The sequence below is a fragment of the Diaporthe batatas genome (assembly GCF_019321695.1).
Source record: "Diaporthe batatas strain CRI 302-4 chromosome Unknown Contig00022, whole genome shotgun sequence".
NCBI classification, from domain to species: Eukaryota; Fungi; Ascomycota; class Sordariomycetes; order Diaporthales; family Diaporthaceae; genus Diaporthe; species Diaporthe batatas.
In genome coordinates, this window is record NW_025408569.1 from 359,123 (window position 1) to 379,353 (window position 20,231).

General features: G+C 49.2%; 6 protein-coding genes across 6 annotated transcripts; 2 read left to right on the forward strand and 4 right to left on the reverse strand.

Moving 5' to 3' along the window:
- Positions 1-327: 327 nt before the first annotated feature.
- KVR01_012901 (uncharacterized protein) lies at positions 328-2,228 on the reverse strand. Its single transcript, XM_044785258.1, has 3 exons — positions 2,105-2,228; positions 1,761-2,027; positions 328-1,680 (listed from the first exon to the last, which is right to left on the reverse strand). The coding sequence occupies exon 3, from the start codon at positions 1,406-1,408 to the stop codon at positions 698-700; it is 711 nt and encodes a 236-aa protein (XP_044638057.1). The 5' UTR covers positions 1,409-1,680; positions 1,761-2,027; positions 2,105-2,228; the 3' UTR covers positions 328-697.
- Positions 2,229-2,622: 394 nt separating this feature from the next.
- KVR01_012992 (uncharacterized protein) lies at positions 2,623-4,032 on the forward strand. Its single transcript, XM_044784672.1, has 2 exons — positions 2,623-3,091; positions 3,145-4,032. The coding sequence occupies exons 1-2, from the start codon at positions 2,734-2,736 to the stop codon at positions 3,846-3,848; spliced, it is 1,062 nt and encodes a 353-aa protein (XP_044638148.1). The 5' UTR covers positions 2,623-2,733; the 3' UTR covers positions 3,849-4,032.
- Positions 4,033-4,216: 184 nt separating this feature from the next.
- Positions 4,217-6,706, reverse strand: KVR01_012969 (uncharacterized protein; the record flags this gene model as incomplete). The annotated part of the gene is made up of 1 exon (XM_044783235.1): positions 4,217-6,706. One exon carries the CDS (start codon positions 6,704-6,706, stop codon positions 4,217-4,219), a length of 2,490 nt encoding a protein of 829 aa, XP_044638125.1.
- Positions 6,707-8,326: 1,620 nt separating this feature from the next.
- On the forward strand, positions 8,327-9,016 carry KVR01_012921 (uncharacterized protein; the record flags this gene model as incomplete). Its single annotated transcript, XM_044793320.1, has 1 exon — positions 8,327-9,016. One exon carries the CDS (start codon positions 8,327-8,329, stop codon positions 9,014-9,016), a length of 690 nt encoding a protein of 229 aa, XP_044638077.1.
- Positions 9,017-13,817: 4,801 nt separating this feature from the next.
- KVR01_012948 (uncharacterized protein) lies at positions 13,818-14,168 on the reverse strand (the record flags this gene model as incomplete). The annotated part of the gene is made up of 2 exons (XM_044795047.1): positions 13,818-14,058; positions 14,137-14,168. 2 exons carry the CDS (start codon positions 14,166-14,168, stop codon positions 13,818-13,820), a joined length of 273 nt encoding a protein of 90 aa, XP_044638104.1.
- Positions 14,169-17,310: 3,142 nt separating this feature from the next.
- On the reverse strand, positions 17,311-20,179 carry KVR01_012979 (uncharacterized protein). Its single transcript, XM_044792185.1, has 2 exons — positions 18,548-20,179; positions 17,311-18,489 (listed from the first exon to the last, which is right to left on the reverse strand). Exons 1-2 carry the CDS (start codon positions 20,062-20,064, stop codon positions 17,406-17,408), a joined length of 2,601 nt encoding a protein of 866 aa, XP_044638135.1. The 5' UTR covers positions 20,065-20,179; the 3' UTR covers positions 17,311-17,405.
- Between the last annotated feature and the right edge of the window lie 52 nt (positions 20,180-20,231).

Below are 20,231 nucleotides of genomic sequence, written 5' to 3' on the forward strand. Positions count from 1 at the left end.
GACACGGAGAGTTCCTTGGTTTGGCTTGGGCTGCCTGCTGACTATACCTAGGTAGAAAATTAGATATCGTTGTAGCTGTTAGTGTATTCTTAACAAGTAATAACTAGCAAATACAGACAGACACCGGTGATGACCAGTCACCCAGCATCGATCGCCTCGCGACAGGCCACGGCTTCTCGCTGGATGATGGATGGATATTGAGCAGCCATACATATATACACAAGCAAACGAACCCTGCGCGCGGTGTCACTGTCCTGCTTCATAGTAGTATAGTATCTAGGTATAATAGGCCCCCCCCCCTCAGAGAGCGCGTATCAGTTTCCGCCTGGCCCATGTCGTATTATGGGATGGCCATTTGGCAGGGCACGGGCGAGGGACTTTCATGTGACTAGTTACCCGTGCAATGCGTACAAGAGAAAAGAGAAAGCAGTTAACACCATGCTATCGTACAAAACATACCTTGTCATTACTACATACCTAACTATAAAGGCGCAGACCGCTCCTCGAAACCAGCCATGGGATACATCCGCCATTGGTGGCAGAGAGAGGAGACGATCCTGCTCCTCGATGTACTGGGCATTGATCACGGCAACGGAAAATAAAAGGGGCCCACTTTCATAGTTGGACCACGACATCGGCGGCGTGTTGGCCTGGGCCCTGGCGGCGCATTGCCCCGGACGCACGTCAGCACGGTCAACTAGGGCGGGTGTATGATTGAGTCGAACTCGTGGATCTGATCGGGGACGAGCAACCACCGCACCCGCTCGCTGTTGATATCGTTGACATGCTCAAAGGCGAAGCGTTCATCGTCGAGGATTAGCTCCTCGGGCGTTCTGGGGACTTGCTGGCCAATCTTGACACTAGGAGATGCCTCCGGCTGGTGAGCGAGCACGCTGGCCATGCGCCACGCCTCGTGGGCCAGCCGGTCGAGCTCCGCCGCGACGGTGAAGACCTTCTTGGGCAGGTGCTCGCGCGGCGCATACATTGGGGACAGCAGAGGGTCCCGAAGATGCTGCCCATGTGGCACGTAGCCCCACCCGAAGAAACGCGACACAGGCAACAGTATGTCGGCGGCACTGGCACTGACGCCGGAGCCGAGCTCGGGTTTATAGTACCGCGTCGCGCCCTTCTCCTCAGCCTTGGTAGCGAGGTCGACCAGCGGGTAGACCTGGCACACCGCCGCGGGCAGGACGGCGTCCCGGATGCGTTGCAGCTGGGACGAGAATCCGCCCACGGCTGTGCGATTTATGTCCAGCGGGACGCTCTCGTCCCCGTGCACGGCTAGCATGAGGGCCTCGACGTCGTGGATGGCGGTGGGGAACGTGTGTGTGGGGGGCCTTGCGGTAGTCCAGCTCTGCCACGAGGATGCTGTGCCTGTCGGCGAAGGTGCGGTTCCACCTGTCGTCATCCTCGGGCACGCCGAGGCAGAAGCCGCCCCCGTGGATGTTGAAGTAGCATGGGAGGTGCTGGGATCAGGTGTGGTCCCAGGTGCTGGGACAGAATATGCTGGGTCTGGGTCAGCTACACTGTCCTCTGGGTTTATTTCGGGCTCCGTATGTGGAGCAGAGCCTCCTGCAGGATTCCTGCCGTACACGCAGGGATGGGCCACAGCTGTAGGACTTGATGAATGTCGGTGCGACGTCGGGGGCTGGGCCGAACGCCCATTGATACCATCGCTCGCTGGTTGAGTGGTCAGAATAAGCCTTGTCATGAAGCCATTGTATAACGCTGAAGTCAGTGGAACCGGGGGCTGCACCTACTGCATTTCGGACGTTGTCCTAGCAGCTTATACGTCTACAGGTACCTCACTGAGAGCAGATCCACGCAGACACTCCTGCCCACAGCAGTAGGATGTCGTCAAGTTGGAGGAGAGAGGGAGCCAATGAAGAGCGGCAATTGTTGAGACTAGCTCGTCAATTAGCCCTGGAGGATTCCATAGTACTAGTCTACGATCAGTAGATCTCAAAAGTCGGCACGGATATCAAAGTCTCCATAACTTCAATGTTGTCGAAACAGATACAGTTTTGCTAAGAAAAAAATCAGATTCTTTGTTCCAAGCTTCTCGTGAATTCGCAGAAAGATTCCAAAAGACTGTGGTACTGACTGCCAATATTTGGGACGGATTTGCGGTGAGATCCTACAGCCTCTCAATATCACATTAAGTACTTGCGTATGCTCCTGCTGTTGTCTAACAAGGAGCAGAGCGAATATTGACGCGGATGCAGAGCTTCAAGTCCGAGGATGCAGCCAAGAAACGGACCCAAGAGTTGGGATCGCAGCCTGCTTTTATCCCTTTTGATGTCGCCTGGATCCCAAGGGCCAGTTGTCAGTGACCTGCATGATGTTGTGGCATGTTCCAACGTTGTCCCGACCGGCCAGCTCGAGGTGTGCGTTACGTTTAGGAACGAGCAATGCCCTTAAAGGGTAGCCGAGGCGTCAGATCATTACTTTTGGGGCCAAGGGCATGCAGGCTCGCCGCCCGAGGTGACCCTGTCTTTGAAAATTTCGCTCATGCACTTTGCAATTGGGTCTTGTCGTGCCCCTATATCAGGTAGGATTGACTTGCAGTTCATGTCACACATGCGCGTGCCGCGGCGGGGTACAAAGTACTATGTATTGGAAGCAAAGTCGGGCCAGGCTTCTCCTTGGATATGAGTGATTTGGCCTTCTTTCTTTTCTCTGTTAATAAATGTCTTTACTGCGCACTTGAATTACTTCCCGTCGTGGATAAGAATGGCAGGCCTGAGTCTCTCGCAAATAAGGCCACTGTACTGGGCTATAGCTTGGTCACTGTGCCAGTTCACAGCCGTCTCCGGCCAGTTTTTGACCAGTCTTGTGCCCAGGCAAACAGGCTCCCCTGGTAGCCGTCCATGGGGCCCCGGCCAGGGACCCCCTCCTTGGGCGTCGAGTTGGCTCATATGCGCAGGCCACACAGACTACAATGGATGCGCGCCCTTCCAAGGCAGTGGATGCTGTCCTCAGGGACTGGCGTGTCAAGCCGATGGCTACTGTGTCGCTGGCATTACTACCTCCACCACATCGACGGTGGTCTGCGACAAAGGCTGGTTCGGCTGCTCATCAGGCCAGGGAGGTGAGTTGATCCGGCCCTTGGAAGGCCAAAACAGAAGCTCACAACGAGACCAGGAGGATGTTGCCTGAACGGACAGGTGTGCGGCTCCGGAGACTGTACCTCCTATGCGTCGGTGACGACGACATCCACTTCTTCTGCACCTGACGGCCACACGACTGTGGCTATCAGCACTTTTATTTCGGCCGCTGTGACGAACCAGATAGACCCGAATCTGACCGCTATCATTTCAACCGTAATTTCAGGAACGGAGACAGTTCCCCAATTATCAAGAACCCTGTTCGGCAACGACGCCTCCACGGGCAGCCGGGAAAGTCAGGCGGCGGCCACAAGTACTGGGAGCAGTTCATCAGGGGGGGATACGGGATCCAGTGTCACCGGAGAGAGACTAACAGCCGGTCAAATTGGAGGCATCAGCGCAGGCGCCGTGGTGGGCTTCTTGCTCCTGGTAGCACTGGGCTGGCTGCTCGTGCGGCATCTGATCCGGATCTCCCGCTTTATGGACAAGTTCAACAGTCAAACTCGGGAACGGCTTGGACAATCAACAGCGCAGGGGAGAGGAGAGCACAAGAAAGAGGATGATTTGAAAATACTGAATGATAGCAATGGCGGCGATAAGCAATTGCCAACTGAGCTGTCGCCTCAGGAGAGACCACAGCTACTTGACGAGTGGGGGAGACATGGGAGTCGGGGGAATGAGCTCGGCGGCCAAGAAGCGCATCATATATCCGAACTTGATGGGACAAGTGTAAATAGATAACCAGAGCCCGGAGGTATCGCGGATGATGCCGTGTTTCTTTGAACTAGGATGGCGGCCATAATGTTGGCCAAGGGTGGCAGGTGTTTATCAACACGGCCGTTAGTAAAGGGAGGATTTCAAGTAATAACAGATTTGATGACAGACCCAGGTAAAAGGATTAACACCATGGAATACCGTAATGTTGAACTAATTAACTACTCAACTATAGTACATGAATTACTCTTTTGTTATACTAGCCGCAGGGACTCCCTTTAGTTGCTTTCACCCCCTGCTTTGTTGCGGTTACGTCTGAACTTCCAATTCCCAAAACGCGAAAGTCTTGACGCAGTCAATTGAAGTCATTGCTAGATTCTTCCAATGTCATTTGCTTAAAAGAAATCCTGCCGGCTCAGGCTGTCGCGAGCTCGGAGCGGGCAGCAATCGCCTTCACACATCGCAGTTGGCGGAGTGGGGTGTGTTGTACATCCGCTCCTCCAATTCCTACCGCCTGGAATACTACAGTAGCCTCTCTCACAGAGATGCTTACAAGTCAACCACCTTGACTGGTCATTCAAAAGCCTCGCAACGGTGTCATATCCATCAATCAGGCCGACGACTGCTGTGGGATGGAATTTGAAGCTGTCGCGATGGCCGTCCTGGGAAATTCTCACTGAGCGACGCATGAAATTACGCAGCAGGATCAAGCCTTCCTCACTGCCTTTGTAGTCAATTATCTGGCGTACATAGTCGGAAGCCGTAAATCCCTTGTTATTCCTGTTGTCAAGTGCGGCGTCATGCTCCTGTAACATGGCCATGATCGTGGGGAGGATCCAGCCTTGGTAAAAGAAAGTATTGCTGTCAGTTGTCGCCCACAAAGGGTTGTCGAGAAGGTGCTGCAGGAACGAGGTCATGGCTGTGTCGCCGTGACTGTCGACTTCTGCTGGGCTGAAACCGGCCCCGAGAAGAGCGGGCAGCACAAAAATGGCTATGCCAATATGCTGAGAGTGCCTTTTCAGGAGTCCCCAGAACCGATTGAGCATCGCTCCTGGCCTAAAGCGATGGTTTTTGATTCCGGATGCTCGCAAGATGACCAGGATCTTGCTGCACAAGTTAGGGATGTACGTCCGACCAGGCGTTGAGTCTACAATCCAATTAAAGGGCTGGCTGAGCGCTGCGGTGATCATGAGCTCGAAGGGTGTGGTTTGCCCCATGTCGGCCCCTGCCATGATGTCGGCCCCTGCAGTAAAGACTTTTGATTCCCACTCGCCGGTATGGCTCTGCGGAATAGTTTCGAACATTCTGACTCCGATAACCCTCATTAAGAGGTTCTGGTCCTTTCCGTAGAAAGTGTTCAGGTCTTTTGCTGTACCGCGGGCCAGCAGGTCATCCAACAACCTGCTTCGCCAATATCGATCATGTGTGTCATTTGGTGAAGGCCACACGTCCGATGCTTTGCACAGAGCAAATAGCATGGTCTCATGCATGGTTGAAGATCTCGCGCTTGCATCCGCACCGTGGTCCAGAAGTAATTTAGCACCCCTGAAGTTACCTAGCCGAGTTGCCCACAGACCGATAGTGGCCATATCATCGCGTCTAATGCTGGGATGACGGGATATCATTAAGACGCGACCGGCCGGTGGCATTAAACATTGGCTATTGGGATCCGCACCATAGCGGATAAGGAGCCCCAAAACATCCCTTCGTGATGGTTCTCGTTCTGGTTCATAGACACCCTGACAAGCAATTTGCAGTGGTGTCATGCCTTCGAAATTTCGTTCTTCGATGCGGGCTGCGTATCCTTGTTTGAGCAGGAACTCGACAAAATCGTAATCGAAGAGGACGCCAGGGCGCCAGGAGAGCGCTGTGTGAAGCGCATTCTCCTCAAGCCATTCTCTGGCGCCGTTGCTCCGCAATATCCTTGCCATCCTTTCCGCCCCAGAGGCTACGAGCACCTTGGCTACTCCGTAGCTTCCCACGCATATCGCAACGTGCAAAGGCGTGTAGGTAAAGATATCTTGAGAGTTTCCTCCCAGTGCATATCCCGCACTGGATGTTGCAGCGCGCCTGAGACAACTGCAAACCTCGGTAGCTGTGCAGTCCATATCACCTCCGTTGGCAAGCAGAGTCTCTGCAACTGAGGCCCGATCAAGCGCGGCTGCGACGTGAAGCGGCGTGTCCCAATACTGGAACAATCGCACGAACCTGATCTTGACATCTCGTCCGTTCATGTCCACCGGAGACATGTTTTGAGGAAACGCAAAGTCTTCGTCGAGCGGTTCTGACAGTTCGAGCAGCTTCGCGCTTTTATTATCAAGAGGTAGCCTCGGTATAGGTGTGCGGTACTGCACGTAGTGGTTCATGAGAAGACGAAACTGGGCACTGGTTGTTGTCGAAAGGCTGGTAGTGCTAGTAAACCAGACTTGCCCCTGATTCGCCATGAAGCCATACTTCCGCCGCATAGCCGCGTTGAGCTCATGATCAGTGGAAGCGGTGAGGTTCCAACCAAGCGGGCGGAAGCCCCAACCTGAACGTTTGGAAAGACGACTAAAGTCCGACGTCCGCATTTGATTTGGGTTCGCGCCGTATTCAAGTGCAAGCTTCAAAGTTCCCAGCTGGTTCCATCGTGCGGCCCAGTGGAGAAGGAAAAACATCTTGTGCTTGACAACAAGTCTGTGCAGCTCGTAGTTGATCATGCAATGCATCAATTTGCTTGTTCTTGCGAGAGCAGAAACGTCACGCTCTTGTCCTGCCGCAAGAGCAAGACTGACAATCCGGAAGTGAAGCTCTGCAGGAAGCGTAGTCAAGCAGGGACGAGGATTCGTGAGCTGTTCCCCGGGTTTCCGTGCCCAGTCTTCGGGCGGTTGAACCTGGTCGGCCATGCTGAGGATCTCGTCCTGCCCTAGTCCTCACAGCACTATGGAAGACGGAAGCAACTGGAAGTGGAAAGGCCTGAAGAAGGACGCCAAATTAATCGAGCCGAGTTTGGAGGAAGCAAGATTGCAATGCTGGCATTCGGTGAGATGCCCTCGTCGTGCCTTGCAGGATGATGTGCTCTGAAGTCAAGGAAAGCGATTTACGAGAAAGAAGCCCTCGCATTTTTTTGTTATCCAAAAATTTGAGCTCGAGTAGTAACAATTGGACGAATTCTACGATTTTTGCGACTGGTGTCCAGTGCGATCTAATCACACAAGGTGGTGGTCGGCCACTACCGGACCTAGATACTAATTTCGTTCTTAATCCATAGGTGTAGTGTACACCGTGAAGGCACAGGGTCCCTTCACACGGTCGTAAATTGTCAAAGATTCGGCTTTTAAAAAGATTTACACTTATTTAACATCCTGTTGTGAGGACAACGCTTCCCGAGAGGACCGGGGGGTTGGTCCGTCTTTACGTCCGGGTCCGGGTCAGTGAGACGGACCCGTCGAGTGTTACGCGATAGGCGTCCCGGCCAAAAGACCACAATTCCAAGTTGCCCAGACTTGGAATTCAACACTTATAAGCCCGTACCGTCACAGTCAGGGAACTAAAGCACAATGCCAACAACAGTGCTAGAAGGCTGTGCCTAGGCACGTGGCCTCAGCCTCATGCCGCACCTACCGCGCTTAGTAGTGCTAAAGTATATTATATTAGGAGATTTAGAACCTAAGGTAGTGTTAATAAAGCTGTGGAGTTTTAATAGGGTATTAAAATGAACTTGACCGAGTGCCTAGGTGTGTAATTAGTACATATTAATTTGCTTAGTCGGAGCCGATGTGAACCTAGGTACTTAGTTTGGCCCTATATTTGCTTTCCGGACCCAAGCCTAGGAACGACTCGGACCGTAAGTTAGTCCCGCTAAGCGTGACTCAAACTCCATACTGCTAGTGATATTTCAGTACGAGTAAACCGGAACTAAAATCTGAAATATATATGATCCAGTCTTCACTTAGGGTAACGAGCTACATATAGGCTCGTGGCGTGTACTTAGGAACAGGATCGTCTCGTTCTCCAGCCACGACCGAAGCTGATCCAGTGCATTAGTCGGCAGCACTGCCGTGCCACAAATGCATTTGCTAACACCGGGCAAGTAGAAAAATAGATACAGATATGTTGCCAAGAGGTTCTCTAGCAAAAGCCCTTTCCGGAAGAAGGGCCATAGTGTTATCATTATAATTTAGGGTAATCTACGCTAATTACAATACATGAGCTTTTAAGTATTAATTGAAATGGCTAGCATTATATGTGACCCTCCTCTCCCCCAATTCATTTTCGAGACGGACGATTTCGAGATTGACAAGCTACTCACCAAACACTCATCTTGAGAACCGAACATACCCGTCTTTGTTGCTCAACACGATTCGGCGATACCATCCAGAACACTTTTTGATAATTCCGGGATTCAGGTCCATCGCGAGGATCAACAAATTACCCAGTTGCTTCTGCTGGATCTCAAGCTGTGAGTAAGAACCATCCTTTCGAGTTGAATAGAGCAGCCTTTTGACGCCGGTTCTGTTCCAGCCATGGAGACCTTGGCCAAGAACTCATTGCCTCCTACCATGACCCCTGACGGCAAACACGCGTCCGGCCTCAAGTCTGATGGTCTCATCTTGTACAAGTATAGTGATTCACAGTCGCTGTACCAGCTGCCAGAGATCTCTGACGACACAAAGTTCGGTAATGCGCCCAGTCTCTGGGACCAGGTGACCCGTTTCGTGGCATACTTATATGCCAAGCACATCCGGGCACCTAGCCACACAGCGTGGTGTCGTGACCCGGCGCGACTACTGCCCGGCGCCACACGAATGATCCTTTTTGATAACGACGGGTGGCTACTGACGCGCCTATCACCGTACCCGACACCCCACGGAAACCTGATCCTTGCCGCTACTTCTATCGCTGAGATTTATACGCAGTGGAGGAGACGGCATGTTGCACTTTCGGCCTATCACGTGCTTGCCGCTGGCCAAGAGAAGAGTCCTTCCGGACGGGTCCGTGTCGCACCAGGCGACCATCTCGTTTCCGTTTTCGAGGACCAAGATCAAGATTTGTTCGTGGTAATGGAGATGGACAGCGACGGTGAGATCATGTTTTACCATGAGTGTTTGCACTGCCAGGATTTTGCCTGCAAAAGCTGCATTGAGGTCTTGGACAATGTGGTGGCCTTCGGTCAAAGACACACACAGGTGGATAGGCATGTGCCGATGAAATGATCACAGCAGGAAAGATCTGGCATTCGTGGAAAAAGATCAGTCATATGCCAGCATACACAGTGGGTTTCGTCGGTCAAGGAATATTGGCTGCCATGCTCAATTACTGATGGCTGGACTATTATTTCCTTGATTCTCTTTCTTAGTTGGCCAAGCTTTGCTCAAATGCGAAAAGTTAGGATTCAATCTGCATTTGAGATCACATGATTACACTTGATACAATTTCCCAAACTGAAGATTCCAAATGTTGGGGTTGCCGTAATTAGTACAGTCTGATGTCTGGTCATCATCTTAACAAGTGAAAGTGCTTTGTTGCATCCAAGTGCCAATACCACCACCGTGCCGCGCTACATACAAACCCGACCAGCACCACGAGGCTGAAGTGGCCTTTTTCTTTTCTGCCCCCTCTTCGTCCTCCTCTTCGTCGTCGTCGTCTTCCTTGCCGTGGTCTTCCACGCCATCGGGAGTCTTACCCTGCGCCGGCGGGTAACCCCTTTTGGGTTACTCGTTATTATTATCACCATTTTTATGGTCGTTCGTCTTTTTTTCGTTCTTTTTAGAACATTCTTTTAGTTTTTCTTTTTATTAAAAAAAACATCCCGTTCCGGGATAAAAAAAAAAGGCCAATCCATTGGCTCTCTTTGAGCCAACACCGTCGGTTTGGTCATGCCGGCGATACACCCTGCACTACGCGCACGATTTGATGATGTCCGACTCGATCTACCGCGGCGACACTGGCTTCAGCCTCGGTCTCTCGGCCTTCTCCGAGTCCATCGATGCGACTTGAACGGATGCTTGGGAATCCCAGCAAGCGATGTGTCTGCAGGTGAGTGCAGGGTTGGCAAGCATAAATTCCCAGAAGACTCTGGTCACAACTCCTAGATTCATCCACGAGTCCAACCTTGACCTCAGCATTCACCTACACACGCTCGACAACCAAATCATCAGTGACATCGACATGCTCGCAGACCTCTTGCCGCTGCCTACCCCGCGGAAAATGCACTCAGCCATGGTTGCCAGCCTGTGCTTCAGCCACTTCGCGCCGCCAGAGTGGGACTTGAAGCTGCCACCGCCAACGACCCTGCGCAACATGCACTCAACCATGGTTGCCAACATATGTCCCGCCAATCATTTCATGACGCCGCGGCAGCCCTCCGTGCTAGCCTCGCTGCGCCGTCGCCATGAAAGCCCGCAGCCCCACATCAGCGTCGATAAGTCCTCGTCATGGAAGAGCCGGGGGCCCATCATCTGGGGTCTCTTGGTTGGGATGAATTGTTTTGTCTTACCATTGACCACCTACTACAAGGCATCCTGGAAGTAAAGGGTCTTGCGCGGCCAACAGTCAGCGGTCACAAGTGGCTCCCCTCATCCACCCACGAGGCGCCGCCGCGAGCCGTGCCTCAGCACAGTGGCTTCCTGACCAAGCTGCTCGCCGGGAAATGTTCAGACAGCAACGAGCAACAACAGCTCGTCGGGTTGGCGTTGACGGGAAGGAGATCGAAGTGCTGGCTCCCTTCATCCATACACGCCATGCCGACCTGAGCCGTGCCTCCGCATGGTGAGAACATGGAGGACGACATGGAAGGCGACAGCGGCTGTTAGCGCCATTCTAACAACAAAGTTAGCATACAGGGCATTCCGGTATAAGTGTATTAAATCTATAAAAGTACTTAAAAAATTAAAATTAAGAAGAAAAGAAGAGGGAGAGTAAGTTTCATTATATTTTTAATTTTTTATTATTAAGATAGATCTATTGAGTGTTGTGTGATAGACGTTCCGGCTAAAAGACTATAATTCTAAGTTACCTAGATTTGGAATTTAATACTTATTAACTTATACCGTTATAACCCCCCTCTAAGGCCTTTTAGAGTTTTAGATGAATAGGGGGCTAATTATACCTATTTCTGTTTGGTATGTAGCTAATAGGAGGCTTAAAAATCTATAATATGGTATTAGTTTTTAAGGCTTATAGATATTTACTTCTTAGCTATTTATTAAATGGAGGCTTTACCCTTCACTTTAAGTACTATAGGGATTTATTTTAGAGTAATTAGGATTAATTGAAATTTTTAAATGTAGGGGTTTGAATTTATACCCTTTAATTTAGAATTAAGACGGATCTATTAAGTGTTACGTAATAGGCATCCTAGCTAAAAGATTATAATTTTAAGTTATCTAAACTTAGAATTTAATACTTATTAACTTATACTATTATAATTATTATTATATATTTTTTATATTATATTTAAGCTTTCTACTTTTATAAACTTTATTTATACTTTAAAACTTTTATAATACTTAAAAGATTACTAATTCTTAATATAATAAAAAGTGTTATTATTAATTATATACCTTAGATTATTTAATTAAAAGATTATAATAATTAAGATAGTAGGAATTCTACTAACTACTAGCGCAATAGACCGCTCGACTAAAAGACTATAATAATTAATTTAAAGTAATTAGCTATTCTAGTAGTTTATAGGCTTAATCTCTCTAAATTATTACAATCCCCCCTAAGGCCTTATAGAGTACTTAAATAGCTTAAAGATAAATTAGGTACCTATAAGAGGCCTAAAAATCTCTTAAATAGAATAGATATCTATAGTATACTTAAGCTACTTTATTAGAGTAAACAGCCCATCTTAACACCACAACTATAGACTATAAACACCACACCTACCAACCTACTAACACCCTAAATAAGATCTTTTTAAATTATAAGGGCTCAAACCCACAACCCTAGAATTAGTTATTAAGACAGTAGGAATTCTACTAACTACTAATATAATAGACCGCTCAGTTAAAAGACTATAATAATTAATTTAAAGTAATTAGCTATTTTAGTAGTTTATAAGCTTAGTCTTTCTAAATTATTATAATAATTAAATAAGTAAATTAATTATTTTAATATTATATAAACTTTATATTATTATTACTTTTTAAGACTTTTTAAAATATTTAAATATTTTTAAAAAGTAATATTATTAAATAACTTTTATTAAATTAAATTATATTTTTATAAAAGTTTAAAATTTTTAAATAATATAATATAAATATTAAATTATAAATAATATTTTTATATAATTAAATTAAAATATTATTTATAAATAATTCTTTTAATAATATAATTAAAAATAAAAACTTAATATTAAAAGTTAAATAAAACTTAAATATATAAGTTTAAACTTATATTTATAATTAAACTTTAACTATATTATATTTTTCCTTTATATTATATAATTATTTTTAATTTAACTACTTATTTCTTCTCTAATAGTTTAAAGCTTATATATAAAATCTTTAATAACTTTAAATTTATTCTTTTCTTTATTTTTATTATATTTCTTTATATTATTAAGGAATTAATAGTTATTAATAATAAAAATATAAACTTAATGGAGAATAAACTTATTATATTCTTCTTTTATCTTCTTATAAATTACTTTTAAAACTCTTTTAAGAGTTTTAATACTTAATTATAAATATTTTAAGAATAATATATTATAAATAATTTTTATTTTAAGTTCTTTTAAAGTTAATTATATATTTAAATAAAAGTTATAGTATTTATTTAATAAAGGTTTTATTATAATATATATATATATATATATATATATTTAAAAATAATTTTAATTAAACTTTCTTTAATATAATTTATTTATATAATAATTATTTTAAATTTAATTTTATTATATAACTTTTATAATAATTAAATTATGAACTACTTTTATTTATAATTAATATTATTATTAAAATAATATCTCTTAACTTTATTTATATATTATAAAATTAAAACTATAAATATTTATTATATTATAACTATTATTATTAATATTATATTTTTAAATATTAAATCTTAAATACTTACTATTATATATATCTTTAAATATATATAAAATAGAAATAAAACTATATATTTATAATTAAATTAGTTATTATAATAGAAGGTGTGACTACTAGGTACACACCTTAGATTATATAGTGAAAAGACTATAATAACTAATCTAGTAGATGAGCTATTCTAGTAGTATATAAGTACCATACCGTTACTCCCGGTTGTGACTTCGGTTGGGTATAGCTCGGAAGATGTCAGTGACGCCATTCGGCAGAGATCCTGAGCGCATGGCGTCATGGCGTACCTCAGACGAGTTTGACGCTTTGCCTTGTATTCACTCCGAGTGCATAGAAGAGTGGACAGCACTCAAGCCAGGTAAAGGCCACAAGCGTGTGGTTGATATTGGACAGACCCTCCAAAATAAAGGGCGTCATGCTGGAGACTGGATTGACGTGGATCAGACTCCGAGCATCGACTTGTTTCGTGGAGGGCGTTTGGTCTTCCTCTATGCAATACCTAGGTTAAGCAGGCAAGCATGGAAGCAGAATAATGCCAAGTGGATGAAGGAACTGTATTGTGAAAAGTGGATGACTTGAGACTTATGTGGGAGAATAAATTTCAGGAACAACTTAGGTCCAAAACGAAATAATACCATGCTGCCAGCACAAAATAGTGAGAGAGCCATTGATGGTGAAGTCATCGAGACAAAGAAATGTGAGATCGACCCAGCCGACAAGCAATATAAAGGTAAGTGAAAACAAGAAGAATGGGCATTTTGCACAATAGGAAAGAACCCTTGGGAACACATCCGTCCACCACCGGCGGTCACGATAGCCCCTTCGTCGCCCAAATCTTTCCGCTCCGCAACACCAACGTCGTTGGTACGAGCGTATGTGGTTCTTTGAAAACCCTCAACCAGCTTTCAGAACGACTTCAGACATGACAGTGATAGAGGATCCACAGTGATCACCTGCTTCCATGCGAGGAAGTCCAAGACCCGACACCCCTGAGGTCCTGGGGTTGTTCAACGAGCGACGGGCCCTGGTACAGCCTTGAGGCTTCCGTGGGGACGGTTCCATACGACAGGCCCACCAGGCGGTTTCCACTCCTCAGGGGCTCGGCCATATAAGCATCGAGCCGTTGCTGCTGGAGGTAGCTGCGCTGCTCGAGGTTTTGGTTCGCGGAGGGTCGGCTGCCGGCAGACGATCTGCAGAGAGCGACGTTATTAGTGCATGCCATCCAGCTTTTATGAGGAGAGGAATGGACGGCGGCGGCATGAACTTACCTGCTGGCAGTCTGGGGAGATCTGAGACTCATGATCCTGGTTGAATCCGCCGCAGTCACTCAAAGTTGAGTATTGATCGACTAAATCTGGCTAGAGGGTCCCAATGGGGCCCTTGAGGCTCAAGTCGGGCCCGGGGAGCAAGGGAGAGAGCAAATGCAAGGCAAGAAGAGCCTGGTCGTTGGAACGATCGTTCTGGGGAAAATATGACCAGTTTTGCGGGCCTGGTCTCAAGGTGGTAACACTTTTCTTTTTTTATAAATACAATTCAAGACGGCGTGAAACGCTCTGGCACTTCGCAAAACGAGTTGAGTTTAAAGCGTGACCGGCGAGCACGGTGACTCTCCGACTTTTGACACAACCCCCTTTTAAATGTACAGAAGGTGAATACCAAAATGACCATGCTGGACATGAAGACGGCGGGCAGAGTTGCGCAACAGCGGCGCGCGAGCCAATTTGCCTTGCCCGTCTCGGGCCTGGGTATGCGGTTCATTTCCTGCAGGCCCGTGACCATTTTCCCTCAGATTTTCCCGTTTGGAAGGTATCCCGAGTTCCCTCTGATTCGTTGAGTTGGGCGAATGTGTACAGAGGCTCCGAGGTCGCGTTGCTCCGTATGCACCCCGCTGCTGACCATCTATCTCGGTGTGGTAGCTTAGCCCACTATCCTCAGCCCCCCTTGAGCTCACCAGTCCACGATGTTTGAGTTGATTCCAGGGCGTCGAACTTCGTATTGTATGTGATCAAGAAGACGAGAATCGTTACATCTATGGAGATGTTGGTATGGTGTTGGTGTAATATCGGGGCGTGATTGACGGCATTCGACCTGCGAGGTACCTAGGTAAGCGAGGGCGTTGCTCGGTGACCATGCTTCCGGGCACGGGACACAGCTGGTCTGGCATGTCCATTGCCCATAACCATCAATGATTGATGAGGTCACGTTGCTCTTCACCTAGGTCTATATGCGAATTGAAAGGCCGCTACTTGGCGCCAGTGACCCAAGTCCCCCTGAATTGCTCGAAGCAAAGGAGGCGCGGAGTCGAGACATATTCCCAGGTGGCCTGTATCCTAACCGCCGCACGCGCGTCCGAGGCTCCTTCTAAGCACGACAATGAATACGATAAAGGGCTCTGCCCACGCATCGCTGTCTCTATGAGGCAAGCATCCACCTAGGGTTGTGACATAGTGCACAATCGAGAAGATATTTGCAGAAGACTTCTTCCGAGACTCAGCAACTATTGCCTTGTATGCTGCTACACTCGTCGACAGCTTCTGCTTCGAAGCGATTGCGCATACATAGTAGACGCTCCCGTGTCCGCTAGTATTGCTCGCCAAACGATGACGCACGAAACCAATGAGAAAAGACCCCCGAGCTCCTGGGGTAGACATGAAATGGGGCCGGGGGATTGCATGAATAAATGCACATTGAAATGGCGGTCAGAAGAGTGAGGCGGACGTCGCCCGACCACAGTGTGATGGCAGCCCGTATTATGCAGGCTGCGGTGCCCAGGAGCGCCTCGCTTGAGACGTTGCCTATCAGCATCCATGGATCGCCATGCCGAGGCAACCAATACGGCTCCTCGGGGAGAAAGCCTTGTGGTGCGCCAAGACGAGGCAGCAAGGCAACCAGGCAATCTTGCGAACCAGGCAGTCTTGCGAACCAGGCAAGAGGGCCAGGTAGAAGCGCAGTGCGGAGACTTGTCGGCGACTAGGTGCTTCTGCTGTGCGTTCTAGCCTGGTATGGTGCCTCAAGGTAGATGAAGACGGCACACGTCATTGTGAATATGATGTTGCGAAGCTGCTGACAAAGGAAAGGCACCGGAGGAACTGAAGTTCCGGCCTTCCAGTGTGATTCGGCCCCCAAGGAGATTCTTCAGGTGTGTTCGATTTGGCCTCCAAGTAGGTCGATCAAGTGTGCCGTCAAATGCCTAGGGTAGTCACCATTAGTAATAGTTTGAGTTCCTCTGCAATGGCATGTTCAAGGACTAATGAGAATTTACCAAGTATTGGGAGGCAAAGAGATCGAAAATGTGTCGCAAAAGGTGGGGTCGGATGAAGACAGGTGAGAGACGTCGATTATGGGGCAGAGGTGTTGGAAGACATGAGGCAGACGGATAGCTGAGTTCGAGGAGAAAACAATGTAGTTGAGCTCTGGGAGAAATGACCAACACGGAACGCCGGATGACAACTGTAACTGTGTGGCCATCTCGTGAAAGCGGTAAATAAACCGGGGATGGGCAACGCGGCACCTAATAACAGGTGAATGCCGAGAGCGTGAAGAGACGGTCTCTCGGAGATGTTGAAGGAGGATGTCTGAAATCAAGGAACGGATGTATGCGTTCACGATCGAATACGAGTTCTTCGAGTTCGAGACCGGTGTTGATGCTGAGTCTGGAGAGGGATCGCCTTGTTGGGGCTTCAGGCTGGCCGCTGGGTGGACCACATGCTCCTAAAGGAAGCACTGTCCTCGTAGCCGGTTGATGAGGTCAAGATTTGGCGGGACACTGTTGAGAGTCTTGCCCTCCAGCGCGTCAACAGTCATTAGCCACATTGAAACCTGAGAGGAGGCATTGCACACATACCATTGATGACGGACAGGATGCAACTTGAAGAGCGCCAGAGACGTCGAATGCTGTGCTCGAGTGCTGTATTTGAGAGTCCGAGGTAGATGATTAGAGATGGGACACAGACACGGTGTGATTGTGGCCAACAAATCGAGAATGAGGAGGAAGATGGAACGGTCGACGAATCTTGAGATGAGGGGTACCTAATGTGTATAAGAGAAAGTGAACCCCCAGAGCGAGACAACTACCATTCGAGGAAGTGACCCACGGCATTGGCCGAGGAAATCAGATGTCCGCAAGAGCCACACAATTGAACGGAGATGGAGGACCAGACTCGATTTGAAGGTGGGTGGGCTCGTCCGAGAACCCCGAAATTTTGAGGCTCTGCGTGAGTCAGCAAGCAGATAGGTGTCTCTTCCCCCCCGCTCCACAAAATGCGGCCCTGCTTTTAGCGTGGTGCACCCACACCATATGCACCTTGACACTGTGCACACTTCCGGAACCTTACTCCTTCGTCGCTTGCCCAAGCCGTCCAGGGCTGTGGACTGTCCTTGAGTTCAGAATTTTAGCCTAGGGTGCGGAAGAGGATATCTGTAGGCTTAATAGGGGGTCTTGCTGCAGCCTACCTAGGTACCTAGGCATTCTATATTAATTTTATCCGACATTAATTAAGATGAGCTTCTGGCTGCGAACTTGTACCAGCTTAGGGCCTCACAGAAGAGACTCTACCAGAATATCCCAGGCATACTGCCGAACCCTGCCGGCGTCCTCCTCAAGCTTCGGACTAATGCCATTCCAAAGAAGTTTAGGGTGTATATATGAGTAGTTCCTCGCCTCGTCTTTTTTACTGATACGATTCAGCACCTTCTTCATCCCACCAAGCTCCCGCAGGTCGTCGAGATTAACCCCATAGATATTCTTGGCATCCATCCTCTCCTGCTTGAAAATGTGCTGCAGCGCATACCCCAGTATCAAAGCCGCCATGGCCGCGACGGCCGGGGACGCAAAGGACGTGCCCTCGTTCAGCCCGTACTCGCCGCCCTGCGCCTGCGGCCGCAGGGTGATGACCTCCTCGCCGACAAACATGAAGTTGTGGGAGCCGTCCACGGACGGCGGCGTGAAGCCTGACGCCCTCTTCCCGTACTTGTCGCAGGAGTGCACCCCAATCGCACGATCCTGGTCCCGCGCCGGCCAGGCGGCGCGCTCGCTGTTGTTGCCGTCGTTGGACATGGCCGCGAACACGAGTATCTTCGAGTTGGTCGCCCTTATCAGCGCTGCCTTTAGTGTCTCGTTGATTTCTCGGAAGCCGAACGACATGTTGATTATGTCCACTTCCTGCGCTATGGCCCAGTCGATGGCCCTCGCGACTATGTCCGGTCGGGGGTGCTTGATCGTACTGTTTGTTGGCGTGTGTGTCCCGCTACCGACCTCACCTGTGCATATGCGAGCTATGTATAGGTCCGACCTTGGGGCAAGCCTTAGGATCAGCTCGGTCACCTGAGTGCCATGCCCGTTGAGATCAATCATATCGTCCTTGCTCTCTACCAGGCCGTCGCCTGTAAAGTCCGCACAGGCCTTGATCCTTTCATACTGAGATGGCTCTGGCTTCTTCGCCCACACTGGCTTTCCACCTTCGAAGCCAGTCAGCCTTGGGTTTAAAAAGTTCGGGTGTTTTACATCAAGTCCAGTATCCAGGACAGCTATCTTGATCGGCTCGTCGCGGCCTTTCTTGAAGTCGAAGTTATCCCAGACCTTGAGGAGAATTTGGTAGGTGGGTGAATGTGACAGCTGGGAACTAATGCTACTGTGTTAAATGAATGCAAGCTGTTGGCTGGATTTCACTCATTGCTCACCTAGTGGACGAAACAGAAAATAAGGCGCCATCGAATGAGCCACTCGTGCCAGGCACATCAACTTCTGAGGGGGGAGATGGTGAAGATCGAACTGCTTGAGCCTGGGGCTCAGATCCTTTGCTATTATTGTTGCTCTTACCGGAATGGCTGTCGTCTGCTTGTCCGAGGAGAGTAGCAAGGTGATGCCGAGCCTTGGTATAGTCGTCCATAGCCGCAATGTGCCTCTTACCATTTGGGATTTGGAGAGCGAATTCCTGCAAGACGTCCAAACTCTTTGGGTGTCGTCCACCAGCTGCAAGCCAAAAAGAAGTGACGCTCGTGAGCAATATGGGGGACTCGGAGTCAATTTCAACCCTCCAAGGCGGTGTGAGCTCAGCAGTAGCAAGAATGTCCGCCCCGTGGTCTAGGAGGACTCTCAAGGTCCTCTGCCTGCCTTTCCATGCAGCCAGGTGCAACGGTGTCCATTTGCTCGTAACAGTTTCGGCGTCGACGGTCGCTCCGTGGGCAAGGAGCACCTCGCAGACATCACTTTGACCTGCCCATGCCGCGTGGTGAATAGGCCTCCAGCCCGTCTTGGAGCCCCGGGAGTCGACGATTTCTGGAGAATCCTTGGCGATATGTTCCAGAACGAACCGCACGAGCATCGCGTATCCGTTCCCCGAGACCCACGATAACATCTCCGATGCATCCACCCGGCCTTCATTCGTGATGAACTTTGCCAAGCGCGGCAGGATCTTCAAGTTGCGCGTCTGCTTCCCGCAGCCCTTCCACTCGTCCATGACGCGAGCCATTTCTCCCCCGCGACCCCCTAAATCTCCCAGCCGTGTAGCATAATCAAACGCATCATTGCCGTTCTTGTTCTTGAAATGCGGATCCGCACGAAAAGCACACAGCACCCGCGCGTTCGAGGGATGCCCCATCGCCACGGCAATCTGCAAGGGCGTGGAGGCCCCGTTGTCCATGGTGTTGCAGTACGCACCGCGCGTCAGCAGCGTGATGAGCAGATCCGTGCTGCTGCCGCCCTCCTTCGCGGCAGCCATGTGGAGCGGCGTCAGCCCGTCCTTCGTCGCGGCGTGCACGTCCGCCCCGGCGTCCAGGAGCGTCACCACGACGTCGCGGCGCGCCGCCTCCGTGGCGAAGTGCAGCGGCGTGTACTTCCACCACGAGCGGGCGTCGACCACCGCCCCCTTGGCGACGAGCAGCCTCACGATCTCGTTGTGGCCGAGCTGCGCGGCGACGTGCAGGGCCGTCCGGCCCCGCTCGTTCTTCGCGTCGACGATGTCTGGCGAGGCGCGGAGGATCCGCGTGACGCCGTTGAGGTCCTTGCGCGTGATGGCGTCGTGCAGCGCCTGGCCTGGCGTCTTGATCCTATACGCAATGTCGGGTGTCCGCTTCCCGGCTGCGCTGGCATCGTCGGTGTTCTCCGGGGCCCGGGGGCTCGGCGCCATGGGACTTGGCGACCGTCGGGCGGGTGTGCCTGGGGTGTCAGGTTTGAGGGTTTCGTTCGGGCTCCCCATGTTGCGTGCGTGGCAAGGGCTGAAAGGTGTTTAGACTACGCTCTCAGAGGCGATGAGCACGAAAGATACAGTGTGCGGATGCCCTCTCATATCTATCTGCTTACGAAAGGTGCCGTCAGCCGCAGTCAACCAGCAATATCTAAGCCCCGCTGTTCACAATAATGTCT

Excerpts from the sequence above, each read along its gene's own strand:
- KVR01_012901 (XM_044785258.1), bottom strand. The coding sequence starts at position 1,408 with ATGACGACAGGTGGAACCGCACCTTCGCCGACAGGCACAGCATCCTCG.
- KVR01_012992 (XM_044784672.1), top strand. The coding sequence starts at position 2,734 with ATGGCAGGCCTGAGTCTCTCGCAAATAAGGCCACTGTACTGGGCTATA. Across the intron at positions 3,092-3,144 it reads CTGCTCATCAGGCCAGGGAG|GAGGATGTTGCCTGAACGGA; the intron begins GTGAGTTGATCC and ends CAACGAGACCAG.
- KVR01_012979 (XM_044792185.1), bottom strand. The coding sequence starts at position 20,064 with ATGGGGAGCCCGAACGAAACCCTCAAACCTGACACCCCAGGCACACCC. Across the intron at positions 18,490-18,547 it reads TTTTCTGTTTCGTCCACTAG|TTCCCAGCTGTCACATTCAC; the intron begins GTGAGCAATGAG and ends CAGTAGCATTAG.